We start from the raw sequence: 13,906 nt of genomic DNA, 5'->3' as shown, positions 1-13,906 counted from the left end.
TATTTTCTCATGTGTGATTTTCCCTGGGGCAGGGATGGGGATGCAACAATAACAACAATGAGTGACAGGCAGCCCTGTGTCATTGGCCTTTGTTCCCCCGAGGAAAGGTCTGAAATGAACTCAGCTTGCAGTGTGGCTATAGGAAATGGCATGTCTTTGTTTAGGTGAAAAAAGTGGGGCTCTGTTACCTAAGTGAGGGAGAGACGGCCACATAAGAAAGGCTGCAGGGAGTTTCAGTTTGGGTACTACTCACCATATAAACCTAACCTCAAAGTGTCTTCCCATCGGGACAAATTCTGTTAAAGTTCAATTTTCTCAAACACATATTTAAAAAAATAAATAAAATGATGACAGTAAATTTCTGTTTTCTTTGAAGCCAGGCTTAACATGAGTGGAAGCATTGTACTCAAAGAAAAAAGTCTGTTACAGCCCAGTACCTCCCAGGCCCCCGCAACAGGTTTGACAGCAGCCTCTATAGAGTCGGCGGCTTCCGGTTCAGTGAACGTGAATACCTCAGTCAATATCTGCTCCCGGACTGTGCTGCTGAGCGCAGCACAAAGAACACAGGAATTTTATCCAAGAAGCTGGGGCTCAGACTCTCTGAATATACACTATAATTAGGGCCTGCTTTCTCTGCAACTGAGGACCGAATTCAATATTTCAGTCATTAGAAATACTGCAAAACAGAAAGGAGTATACGCCCTTTGAGTACAATTTATCTGTTTTGTGGTTGTTTCTTAATGCAAAGTAAAATGTGCATTGGCGGATCTGGATTTATGTGCCCGCTCATCAGAATTTTAAAAGTTTAGGAATTGAAACTCAACCGTCTTTTCCTAACTAGGAGGAAACTATGTATGTAAGTGGCCTAAGGTAGTTCTTGAAAATTAGGCAGGCCTTAAACTTTTTCAGTTAATCATGAGAAATGATAACCAAATAATAAGACATTTATTTTTTGATTTGACATGATATGCAGTGAAAAATGTGAACAATAGCAGTAGAAAAGCATAAAAGTAGAAAACATGACACATGGCATTGCTCATAAAAAAGAGAAAAATAAAGCAGAGAAAGAAGTACAGAGTGAAGATGGAGAGGGAGTGTTATTTTAGACCAAGGTTGGCAAACTTTATCTTTCAGGCATTCCAAGTCATATTCTCTGTCACAGTTACTCAACTCTGCCCTTGTATTGCTAAAGCTGCTATAGATAATATTAAATAAGGAATGTCACTGTGTTCCAATAAAACTTTATTGACAAAAACAGGCCATGAACCGTATTTGGCCCATAGGCCACAGTTTGCCAATCCCTGTTTTAAATAGTTGTTCACAGAAGACCTCTCTGAGAAGCAGAAACTGAGCAGGGAAATGTATGAAGGGAGGGAGCAAGCCATAGGTATCTGAAGGAAGAAGGTTCTACGCAGATACACATTGTGTTCTAACATAGCTTCCCTTCTATTGGGCTTACCACTATAATCACTAATTATTATCTACCCATGTTCTAATAGAGTCTTCTCAAATGTGATTAAGTATTGGTCAACACTCCACCCAGTTGATGAATCACAATTTACCAAACCACTCCTGTGGCTGAATATGTAAACTGTTCTGTTGTTTAGTGTCATACATTCTACAGCAGCAAAGACTGATAAGCATCTCATTTTTGGGTTACTCAACAGGCATATTAGGTCAAAAGGCCTGAACGTGGCTTTTTATGGCTCTTCGCACACTGCTGTATTTCGACCTTGGGAATTTGCAGAAGACAATGACAGCCAGTAACACTGAAAACTTCCTATCAGGTACTGTTAGAAATAGTTGTGCTCACCCAGGAAGTAGAAACTAGAGCAGCCAAGTCTGTGGTCTTCATTTTCACTAGCAAAGCATGGAAGTCCGGAGCAAGGGGTGTGGAGTCTGACACCTGGGTTAACACAATGGCACTACCTACTTGTAAGCTGAGTAACTTCTCTATGTCAAGGTTTCCATATCTTTAAAATGAGACTAATAACTCCAGCATAGAGTTGTTATAAATATTAACACATATAAACATTATGACTACATAAAGTCTTTAATATTGTGCTTAGCCTATAGTAAGTATTCAAAAATGTCAGCTATAGTCATGATTATATATTTTTTCATCTGAATTATCTATTCATCTCTTTTTTGCCCTTATCTTTGATATTGCTATGGTCTTCTTAAATTGTTCATTTAAGATGGCTAATTTCATTCATTTTATTTCCATGTGTAGGCTCTGGAAAGCAGCAATGCATTAAATAGTACTCAGTCATATAAGGGGACCAGTAACTGCTTTAATATCAGGAAATTAGTTTGACAGTGGAGAGCATCTGATGTGGCAATAGCTACTATTAATAGAATCTATTCTATCAAAAGTAGTCACTGAGCTTTTATTTTTTGAATCCTAGCTTGTTGGCATGAGGTGACACACTCAAACAAAAACAAAAGAAAAATGATGGTCATAGCAGTGACCCTATTATTTTATCATCATTAAAAATAATATTTATTTAGGAGCTGCCATATGTAGAGCATGGGCTCTGCCTAGCAAATGCAAAGAAATACACAGATAGTCTTCACCCTGAGAGATGTAATTATAATTTAGTTCATGTTTTCTTCTTCTTTTTTGGAGGGGGTGGGGAGTGTGTTAGGGTTTGCTACAGTATTTGCTAGAGTTTGCAATTTGATATGTCATTACACTTTACCAGTCTTAATAATGTTATGGTAAAGCACAAACACTGCGGGGGTGGGGGGGAATAACTTTACTTTGTTAATTTTAAGTTACACTATTAAAATATTCCAAACTAGTTTTGCCCCCAAATATAATTATAAGGTTTTACTAAATCTCCATATTTTACTGGAAACTTCCCTGAGAATGCAACGAATGAAATCACTATTACATGCACAGGCCCAATATAGCGTTTTAAGTAAGCAGCTAGACTGAAGAGGCTCCTTTGGAATAAGTATGTGAGCTCTCAGTAAAGATAATACCAGGACAAGCAACGTGCTAAATTTGGGGGAGGGGAACTCAGTAGTAGCCCTGGTCATCTACTTACTATTTCCTTCTCTAAGCTTTTACCATAATGATATATCTTTTCTTAGAGCTTTTTCTCTCTGGGAAGAAATGTATTTATTCATATGCCAAACCTGCCTCTCATCTCCCTGCTCTCATCCCTAACAGGCAGCCATAATTACAGGGGCGAGGCCTTACCTATTTCCGCTGCACTCTGTCTCACAGCTGATATTAATGATCTTCATGTACTGAGTCCTCTCCCTGAGGTGAAGGGAGGTGGGCCACTTTTAGTGGGAAGAACAGCTCTCCTTACTTAGATGGAATGATTCCAGAGAGTGTCAGGCAGCCTTGGAAGGAGCCACATTGACTCAACAAAGAAAAAAAAAGGGCTGACGTACAGAACAGAACATGAGTGCTCATTTTCCCTAAGACAGAAAAGCTGGTTTTCGAAAGTGGATTAGTAAAGTGGATGGTGAAATGCAACAGCCTCTATGTGAGCTGGCTTAGGGTGCAGTGCTGTTCACATCCACAGCACAAAGCAAGAGCAGCTCACAGCTCGACTGGCAAGAAGATTGGTGGGGCTTAATTATTGCAATGGATTAGTAACCAAGGACCCTGCTTTGGAAAATGAATTGCAGATCTCAGTATGAAACAGAAAGACAGTTCAAAATTCAATTCATACTGGTCCATAAATTAGAAAACCTTGGCTCAGAAAGATTGTACGTAAGGGCTACATTTCTTTTTCCCAAGAAAAATCCAAAATGAATGAAATCAAATGGGAATTTAAAGCTACTTTATAATTTGGGTTTCTACAAATACACCATGCCTACTTTTAAAAAGGAAGCATGCTTAATTGAGTTCTAACACTAAAAAACAAAAAACACATACTAGAAATGCAAGAGAGAAAGTACTTTATTACTGTGGAAAGTAGTCACTTGACAATGCAATTGTATTCCGGGGTAGTAGGCTGTAATATACCAACTGCCTACATTCCCAAGTGAAATTTTAAAAATTAGTACTTATTTTTAGCCTAGCAGGCATCATTTGTTCCCATAGAATACAATAGTGTCTCCTCGAGTTAGGGAAGGAACAGCCCTGATGTCAACAATGCAAGGCAGGAAATACAGAGGAGACCAAGAAGTAAAAATATACACATAAAATAAGAGTATGTGTGTATAGATTCAGGTTCTTTCATTAATGCACAAAATAATCTCAGTAATAAAGTAGACTCACTCTGATATTTTTTCTAAAACATTATACTTCTTGCAATCTAGCTTAACAAGTCTCTCAAAGGATTTGAGAGAGAGGGAGAGAGAGAGCAACACTCCAGTTGTTTATTGGGCCTAAGACCTGGTGAATTCAGTGGAGAATAACTTTCCGAGGAAACGGGAAGATTCCTCATATCCATTGTTTCTTAATTTTCAAATTACTTGAATTAAACAAATGCAATGCAGGAATTGTACATTTTATAACAACCTTTATGTGACAACTCAGAGAATAATAATACTTATATTCCAGGTCCTACTTAGAAGTTCTGAGTCTAAATTCACAATTTTGATTTAAGAAACACAATGCCAATAAATTATAAATTATTTCCAGTGATGTATTTGAATCCGTTCAAGTTTCTATACTCATTCTACACTGCCTAACCATAAACTGTGGATAACACTGTAAGAATAAGCAGGGCAAGTTGAAGGCATTCCATTTAACAAACTGGGTTCTTTAACACAAACTGACGTATTTCCGTACATATTTATAAGGCTTAGTGGTTATTATTAGTCTGTAATTGCAGTTGTTCTAACACCTAATAAGCCATGGTTGGAAAAACAAAGGCAGGTTAATTTGTGATTTCCTCTACTCATTCAGAGGCAAATTAAGTGTCAAACAGCTAACACAAAACATATTTCATTTTATGAGATTTTAATTTAATTCTGCACCATATCGTTGATGCCTTAATATAGGGTGGTTTATCTAAAACGAGGAGCAATTTATAAACCTCTTTCAATAGAATCTTTAATGATAGGATATGATAGCATAATTATAGAAGCGCCTGCCTTCTTCTAAACAGAGGTCTGTCGGCATTTCCATCAACACAAATCCTTGTTTTTAGGAGACTCGTAATTTAGTTTTTAAAGCTGGCACCAGAAGAACAATTGTGTGTACAAAATAATGATAGTATCTCCAAATTTTGTCTTCTTAGAATTAAAAATATTTATTGCAAAAACTTAGTACTCTTCACTTGATCTCATTTTCTATAAGACAATTATATAGCAAACAGTTTGGAATTCAAGTTTTGGATGAAGTGATTTTACTTTCCCAGGTAACTGATTCATCCCTTTGCAAATGCGTGCTTTTAAGATTTCTATAACCGAGCCACATTTGCCTCGATTAGCCTCCACTTTCAAGGTGATCACAGGTGTCTACTTATCATATCTCAGAAGGTGCAAGAGCAATCCAGGGACTCATAACTGAGCAAGGGCAGAATAGAAACTCCTAGTATTTTTCATGCCCCTCACTGCCTGGAATGCCAACCTTCAGCATTTATTTAGAACGCTGTGCTTTTCAGAGTGCTTACATGAACATTATTTCATTGAACTCTCCCTGTGATCTGAAGAGATGGGTACAGCAGACAGTTTCATCTCCATGTTACGAAACCAACACATGCAAAGGTCAGTGGCCAGAGCGCACAGCACAAGTGAGTGGCAACACAAGAACAGGAATTCGAGCTCTCTGACTGCTCCTCCACCGTCTCTCAGACTGGGCCAATGTGAGTGTCCACTGAGCACCTTTTACAAAGTGCCTGACCAAGTGCTGGGCACTGCCCATGAAACTAGCAGGGAGCAGTGACCGTTAACAATAAATCACCAAGCAAGAAGAAAAGCATCACAATAAAGCTACATGCAAGGTGCTACAAAAACAGTCTCTGGGACAGCCCTTAAATTAGGCCTTGAGGATGAATATAAGCAGGAGTTCACCATGCAGAGAGGGAAGGCCACTGAGACCAACGCAGACAGAATGTCAGTCACAAAGACACAGGGGTGTGACATGCCCCAGCTTGCTGGGGCCCACTTCATAAGCATAGCGTCCACCCAGGGCCCTGCCAGGATGCACTAAAACCAGGCAGTCCCAGGAGGCCACAAACCCATAAGCTCACCATTCTCTGTGCCCGCAGCAATGATATTCCCTCTCAGAATCTTCCAGGACTTCTCTTTTGAGGCTCAGGATTATCTATCAGCTTTACATTATCAACCTTTTTGATAATTATACATTTAGGCTGCTAGAGAACCGTTTAGTCAGATGCTAGCAAAGTATCCAAAGCCTGGCTAAAAAAGCAGGAAGAACTAAAATCCAAAGAAAACCCAGCTCAACAGTCACACCTGAAATGTGACTCCCCCGACTCTGCCTACGAGGATGGTCCAGATGTGGCCCATCTTGTCTTGTGATGTTATCACCATGGGCCAATGCAGGTCAGTAAGCAGGGCCTAGAACACACAGTGGGGGCTACAGGAGGGCTTGCTGTTATATTCCACCATAGAACCAAGACTTGGGATTTTTATTGATAAATTCATATTTGAATTTAATTACAAGGCAAACTATAATGAATGCAGAGGAAATAGTTCAGCCTATTATATAACTCATTTTAAAAAATTGCTCTAGAACATCATTTCTGAAAGAATGAAGAACTCCAAAATTCCATAGAAAATCTGACTTAAATTAACTACATCACAAAGGCTCCAGTCTGGGAGGAATTAGCCATCCATGTCTCCAAGGTCTATCTGGCCCTTGCATGCTCTGAACCATGGGGCAGGCAGATCCTCATCTGAGATCCATGTGGTCACATCTGTATCATAAAACCTCTGTATAATGGGGTGAATTACATGTCATGTTTCAGGCTGAACTAGGAATTTCCTTCCCTTTGTATAGAGAATTTTAAATTGGCCTACTGGTTTTATTAGAGGGTATTTTTAGCAGGCTTCAGAACCCTGTAAATACTTACTTGTGTTCCAGTGAAAACTCAAAGGATAAGTCACAAGTTCCTGCATTCTCTCTCTATAAATACCCACTTCTCCTTTAATGCTTATAGAAGTCTGCAACACAGATTTATTACTTACCTCCAGGCAAATCTGCTCTGAAATTACAATTCAGTAATGGGAGATGGATCCAAAAAACTGTTGGTAAAATATTATATGTGTACTTGGGCATGTAGTTAGGACTGTTAATATCAATTAATTCTGTTCACAGAGGAGGACTTGTTTTAAAACAACTTCATTTTTCTTTGGCATAATATGTAATTACACAGCTGTAACTAATAGCCATGGAGATGCAATCTACCATCTGAATAACCAGCATTATTCTTCAAAGTATTATTTGTGCTTTTCTAACTTTACTGTCTCAGAATAAAGGGTGATTATTAGACATGACTAAATGTATATATCAAGGCCGTTAGCAAGGGACAGCCCATCCCAGAGAGTGGCTCCAATTATTATGGTACATGACAGTTTCCTGGACAGTACTACAAAAGAATACTGTTTTACTTTGCAACTCCACCATCCTTTATTTCCTCCAAACCAAGGAAGATGGTATTTATTTCCAAGAGATTTCCTTTTTCCTTTTCTAATGTATGTTATCACTAGCATTCTTTCCTTTTATCTTTCTGTAAACCATGTGCTCGATCACATTTGCCATTTTGTTTGGCTGACATTCCCATCAATCAAGTGACTTCTGGTGTACTTACATAGGGGCTATGAAAATTTACCATAAAAATTTCATTACAATTCCTTGTGATCCCCAGAACAGGACTTTCATGTTACAGAAATTGGAACATAACAAACTTCAAACCTAATGTTGACCAAATACATATTCTGAGCCGTAACTTTCCATTAGGCTTTTACTTTTTAATTTAGTATTTACAGCCCACAGAACACACGTCAGCAAAATATATAGGAAATACTTGTCAGCGACCTAGTGTGACAGGCATTCCTCAGGAAGCAGCAGGGATTTGCTTCAGTGAACCCACGAACAGACAGGCTTGCTATATTTCAAAAGTAGATCTTACACTTCTATCACATCTTCAAAGCCCAGTGGACGTGCCATTAACAAAAAGTCCTGAGGTGATAAAGCCAGTATCTCGTTCCATTTCATTAATGAGGAAAGTGTTAATACTTACATATGCAATGGAGGAATCGGAGACGGATCGTAATGGTAACGGCCCTCATGATGTCTGGCATCAATTGGTACAGGAGGATGGAAGGCAGGGAAAAGATGAGGAGGGTCTGAAAAAAAGAGAGAGCCCAATCTATATCAAATGAACACTTTCAAACAGCATTCCGATTCACAAAGCAACATTGCTATACTATTGTATCTTCACTACCTACACTTAATCTAAGAATTTGTAAAAGAACTCTTTAAGGTTAGTTATGAGGCTCCGTGAGGTACTGCAGCAGTATGACTGACTAAGTAGTGCCTGCACCTACCTGAGAAGGCAGAGCCTGGGATTGACTGCAACTCAAACCCAGACACGAAAGCAAGAAAGAGAGGAACAACACAGGCTCCCTATCCTGAAAGACAGGCTGACCAGAGGAGAAGGGCTGAAGGGAGCCACAAAGCCAAGGGGAACAGATTAAAACACACTTATTTGAAAAATAAAACTACATTGTCAAGTTAAGTTTTAGACACAGACACTGTAATACAAATACCAGTTTCATTTCTCCCATGCTCACCATACTTTTAAGAGTGGAAAGGCTTGCTAGAATCTGTGGCTGATATACACACGCATGCATGTGCTTCTTTTTTTTTTTTTTTTAACTTAAATACATATTCCCCTCCTTCTTGGCCTGGGCTAGGCCTCCATAGTCCCCACACAAAGGCAGCAAATCTATGCCCTGTCCAGGGAAATACTGTGCAGCCTTCCTGGAAGAGATAAGCTGACCCACTCAGACTCACAGACATCTAGAGCCAAACTCAGGGAATTCCTCCCAAGGTAGTGTTAACATTCACCTTGGACCCAGGCCCTCTCCTGTTTCCACATTTCCCCAGTCCAACGCTCCGGGTTCCTGAGCTGCTGGGTGTGTGTTCTTCCTTAAAAATACCTCTCCCACCCCCACTTACTCCTAGTAACTCACACCCATTGTAGCCGAAAATAAACCTTTATTTAAAAAAAAAATAGTGATTCACTGTAAAAACTGAAGAGAGTTTTAACAGATTTTATACTTAGAAGCATGACTGATGAGTCAAGGTTTTCCCAAGTTTCAAGAAGCAAAATGAAGGGGTCCAAAACTTGGAGGTTTGACTCCATGGCTATGAGACTAAATACAACAGCAAAGTGTGCCAGGACATGTTCTTCAAATGTGACAGGTCCACACTGGTCATGCTGGGAGCCTGCCCAGAGCCAACGCTGCTGAGGATTGGTGTGTACACCCACAAGCCTCAGAATGGCTTCCAGTTATTTTGCCCTAGTGCTGAGGGTAGCAGTCTCTAAAGGCAATTCCAATGGAGCCCTCTCTCAGCGGACAGGTTCTGATCGACCACCTAAGAATGCACAGAGCGTCCCCTCCCTGAAGTCGGCTGCATCCCCCGAGGTCGGCAACACCGTCATCCCAACTGGGTGGAAATGGATGATTATTAGATGTGTGTAATGTTGAATTCAGGTGGTTTTGATTTTCTTCCCTACCCATTTCTCTATTTTCCAAATTTTCTTCAACAAGCAACTAGTAGAATATAAGCACAACAAACATGTTTTTAAAGTTATAGTACATTACCTCCCTTGTTTTGATTTTGTCCCTGCTGCCTTCAAGAATCTAAGACTCTGTTTATGAAGAAAAAAATCCAGAAAGAGTAAAAAAAAAACAATGAACATAGCATTCATAGAAGCTCTGTGGTCAACCAGGGAAGGATCTGAGGCTGTAATTCTACAGTTTACCACCAGATCTAGAATCTAGAAAACTTCCCAGAGGACTATTTTACTGAAATGTCAATGACTCACCGTACTTTGTGACTGTCATAAGATTGAGTAGGGAGGTAGTGGGGGGTATGGAAAGAGGAAGAAATCAGTTTGATCTTGTATCACTGTCACTGTAGTATCGTGATATACAACAATGCTGAAAATCCAACAGGTGAGGGATATACTAATGACCTGATCATTTATCACAGTTTTGTTTTTTGTTTTTTTTTTGAGACAGAGTCTTGCTCAGTCACCCAGGCTGGAGTGCAGTGGCTCGATCTCGGCTCACTGTGAGCTCCGCCTCCTGGGTTCACGCCATTCTCCTGCCTCAGCCTCCTGAGTAGCTGGGAATACAAGCACCCGCCACCACACCTGGCTAATTTTTTGTATTTTTAGTAGAGACAGGCTTTCACCGTGTTAGCCAGGATGGTCTTGATCTCCTGACCTCGTGATCCGCCCACCTTGGCCTCCCAAAGTGCTGGGATTACAGGTGTGAGCCACTGCACTCGGCCTCATTTATCACACTTTATACATTTTGTAAAGTCCATATAAAAATTGATTATATTTTAAGTTTACCACTTAGTACTTAATATGATAGGGTGTAGGTATTATTCTTTGTAATGTAAACATTGAAAGTTGATTTGGTAAGTTTGAAAGTTTAAGTTGAATGTTTATTCAGCAACGTTGGCACCTTCATTGCTGCGCACAGCTCAGCCATCTTGACAGTTAAAAGCCATCCTCTGTAGAGCCAAACATTCTATCTCATTTAACCATTTTCAAAGGAAATTATGCACCCTTCTTAAAACAACATAAAATCAAGTGGGGTCATCTTTTGCACTCGTTTGAAAGCCTGACATATACTAGTTTACGCTAACTGATTTTAAACTTTAAAACAAACCCAAATCAATCAGATTCAAATCCGGGTAAGGGTGGATGGCCATGAAATATGGGGGTGGCTCTTCTTTCTCTTCCACACCTTTCAGCTATCACTGCCAATGCAAACACGCATGCCCCCTGCAGACTTCTTACTTAACACACATCATCTGCTCTTGGCAATCACAGAAATAAACTTACTAGAACAGGGTGTGAATTCAGCATTCATAAAGTCTTACCCATCTCCTCAGGGCATCGCACATGCACCAGTTTATGCGGCTGTTTTGAGGGATACTGACAACTATGTCAGAGTTGGAAGGTATTTTCACTTCTTTATTTCATGGCTTTTGGCTGTGTTCTGCATGATGAAATTCTCTCCACCAGATAAGTGGGTGTCAACTGTATCTGGTTTTCTCTATGTGGGTGCAACTATCAATTATGACAAAGTACAAAACCACGTTTTTCACTCAAAATGTGTGAATTTATTCCACATTTAATATATGCCTCATATATCTCCGAAGTAACAGTGACAATCTTTTATATGAGTGTTTATAATGAAGTTGCAGTGATTACATGTACGGAGTGAAGACCAACCAGTTAATCCAATAAAATCAAAAGCGTGTACCCAACAAGTATAAAATTATCTTCCTCAAGGACAACCTACAATGCTATCATGGACATTTAAAAGACACCGCCATCTTCTCATTTTCAAGAAATTATTCTTTCAGGGTTTAAATTTTCTCTCTCACACCCTCTCTCCCTCTTTCAGAATCAAGGAGAAAATGACCTGGCACTGCAACAATAAGTTTGAGAGGAAAATATAAAACACAATTACTGGGACACTAAGTAGTCATTTCTCACTGTTGAGTCCACAGTGTTCTGTGAATTTAAAAGTTAATTCTGACTGAAAATACGTGATGCATCTTATAACACTGTTTGCATCAAATTCTTAATGTTTATTAATGTCCCAAAAAAATTTATGAATTCTGCATTCGAGAATTATGTTTAAATAAAGAACAGAAAATTAATGGATATGATCTGATTTGACCAAAGACGTCTGGTTTTGGTTTAAGTGTCTCACTGTTTCTATGTTTCCCCTCTTGATTAAATTTAAAATAACTTATCCTGGATTGCAGAACTCTGTGTGGACAATTATACCTTGTGTTGGTTATTAGTAGAAATCACACCTCTTAAGCCACTTTCTGGGAAAATGCAATGGAACACCCCTTTTCCAATTCAAGACGTGCTCGACTATAGCTTAACAGGATAAATGAAGAATGAAAAGCAGTATGGGCATGTCCTGTAACACACGTGGCATCCCATGACATTAATCCTAACACGTTTCTCAAAAAATGCTCCTGAATCCTCAAACGTTGAGTACTTGCCTCGCTGGCGTCTTGGTTTGTCGTTTCTATGTGGCTCAGCGGCATATTCCATCACCGGCCCAAAAAGCTGTCCAAGAAAACCCACAAGACGAGAACAGGCCCTTGTCGCCAGAGCCGCCATAATTACCCAGCTCACGATTTATTATTTACACATGAGCAGTGCAGCTGTGACGCATCATAACTCAAGCGTATGTGTAATAAGTTACTGCGCCGCAGCCATCTCCTGCCCTGCCCCTTGACAAAACACCACATGATGACTTCTCCAAAGTCAGGCGAAAACTGCTGAAGCAGAAGGAAGTGCCACGAAACCTGGCTACCTCCTATTTATCATACAATTTCCTGACTGATGGCTCCACAAACCAGCTGCTAAGTGCTGTGTACTCTACTGTCAGCAAACTAACGGGCTAAATGGAAGACAGGGAGAATAATGTGCAGAACTGGTGGAATCAATTTTACTGAGGGAATTAAAATTCTACCAGGTGGGGGCGGGTCTGTGGAGCAGTGGTAAGCAGTCAACCGTACATGCTTATGGTTGCAAAGATGATTTATTACAGACCTGCGAGAGGTTTGACTATTGTACCCGAGTCCTCTTACACTAAACAGAGATTTGAAGAGTGTGTACTCTCCCAGGCTTGAGTGGAATAGTCTTTAAACCCTATAAATATGTAATTGGTTTGACACATGTTTAAATTGAAATGCATAGCAAAAATATTTGTACTGGGTAGAGTTGTCAGTATTCCATTTCACACTGGCTGTCATCACGTTGAGCATTAAGGGTCTCATTAGGAATGAGAGGCATTGATTTTTAGGTCTCTTCACAACAGCCTGGGTTGATCATAAAACCTGTAGCCAGAGAATAACCGAGAAAGACACTTGGAGATTTATCTCTAGTTGCATCCTTCTCCCAAGAAATAGTTATAGTATCCTCAGGCTATAAGATCTCTTGGATGCTATCCTGGGAAACTGTCTTTTAAGGTTTGAAATTTACATACAAAAATTGCAGATTAAAAAAGAGAGATCAAAGTCTCTCAGTTAGTGCCCTGAAGGAGTAATTCACCAAATGATACTTGAATGGTCTGAAAGTGCCCGGGAAACAGTGCAAGAGTAAACTGCCAAGTGCAGAAGTCCTCATGGGTGATTTAAATACTGAAGTCGTCTGTACCCTGGCCTTGGAATTTACTCAGTCAGCTTGGAATCATCTCAATCAGCTAGAGATGATTTTCTGTCATTAGAGTTAGTCCTGCCTGTAGGAATGGCCAGTCCCCTCAAACTCATTCAATCATCTGCCATCAGCAGAAATATTATTAAACAGCATCCGCTATGCTACAACCAAAATCACCATCCAGCTTCTATAAAATGAAAGGTCTCAAGCAGGAGAGGGAGAGAAGAGGAGAGAGAGAATGAGAGATCTGACTGCCAAGGAACTCACTCTAGTGAGATGGTAGAGAGGCAGCCCAGGCCTCATCACTGTCTCTTCCCACCATGGAGCTTCTCCAGTCATCATCCTCGTGCCTGCAAGACCTTTTTCCAGGGCTCAGTGCACTGTGGGAGGCCATTTGGACTGACTCCAAGATGCAGACTGACTTACTAACTCAGACAACCTTGCAACTCCTGCCTATGGATGACATGGCACCGGAAATGAGCTGATCTGCCCTCTGAGGACACCCCAGGTAACCTGACAAGGAGAGTCTAGAGCAA

At 40.1% G+C, this 13,906-nt stretch overlaps 1 protein-coding gene across 6 annotated transcripts in view; it reads right to left on the bottom strand.

Annotated features, from left to right (window-relative positions):
- Positions 1 to 13,906, bottom strand: part of GLI3 (GLI family zinc finger 3) — a 275,490-nt gene that overhangs the window by 107,366 nt on the left and 154,218 nt on the right. For all 6 annotated transcript variants that reach the window (XM_054559276.2, XM_054559275.2, XM_009242840.4 and 3 more), the window contains one exon: positions 8,178 to 8,283. In XM_054559276.2, coding sequence (XP_054415251.1) covers positions 8,178 to 8,283 — 106 coding nt within the window. The remainder of the gene's footprint in view (positions 1 to 8,177; positions 8,284 to 13,906) is intronic.

The sequence above is a fragment of the Pongo abelii genome, chromosome 6 (assembly GCF_028885655.2).
Source record: "Pongo abelii isolate AG06213 chromosome 6, NHGRI_mPonAbe1-v2.0_pri, whole genome shotgun sequence".
NCBI classification, from domain to species: Eukaryota; Metazoa; Chordata; class Mammalia; order Primates; family Hominidae; genus Pongo; species Pongo abelii.
This window is presented reverse-complemented; position numbering and strand designations above follow the sequence as displayed.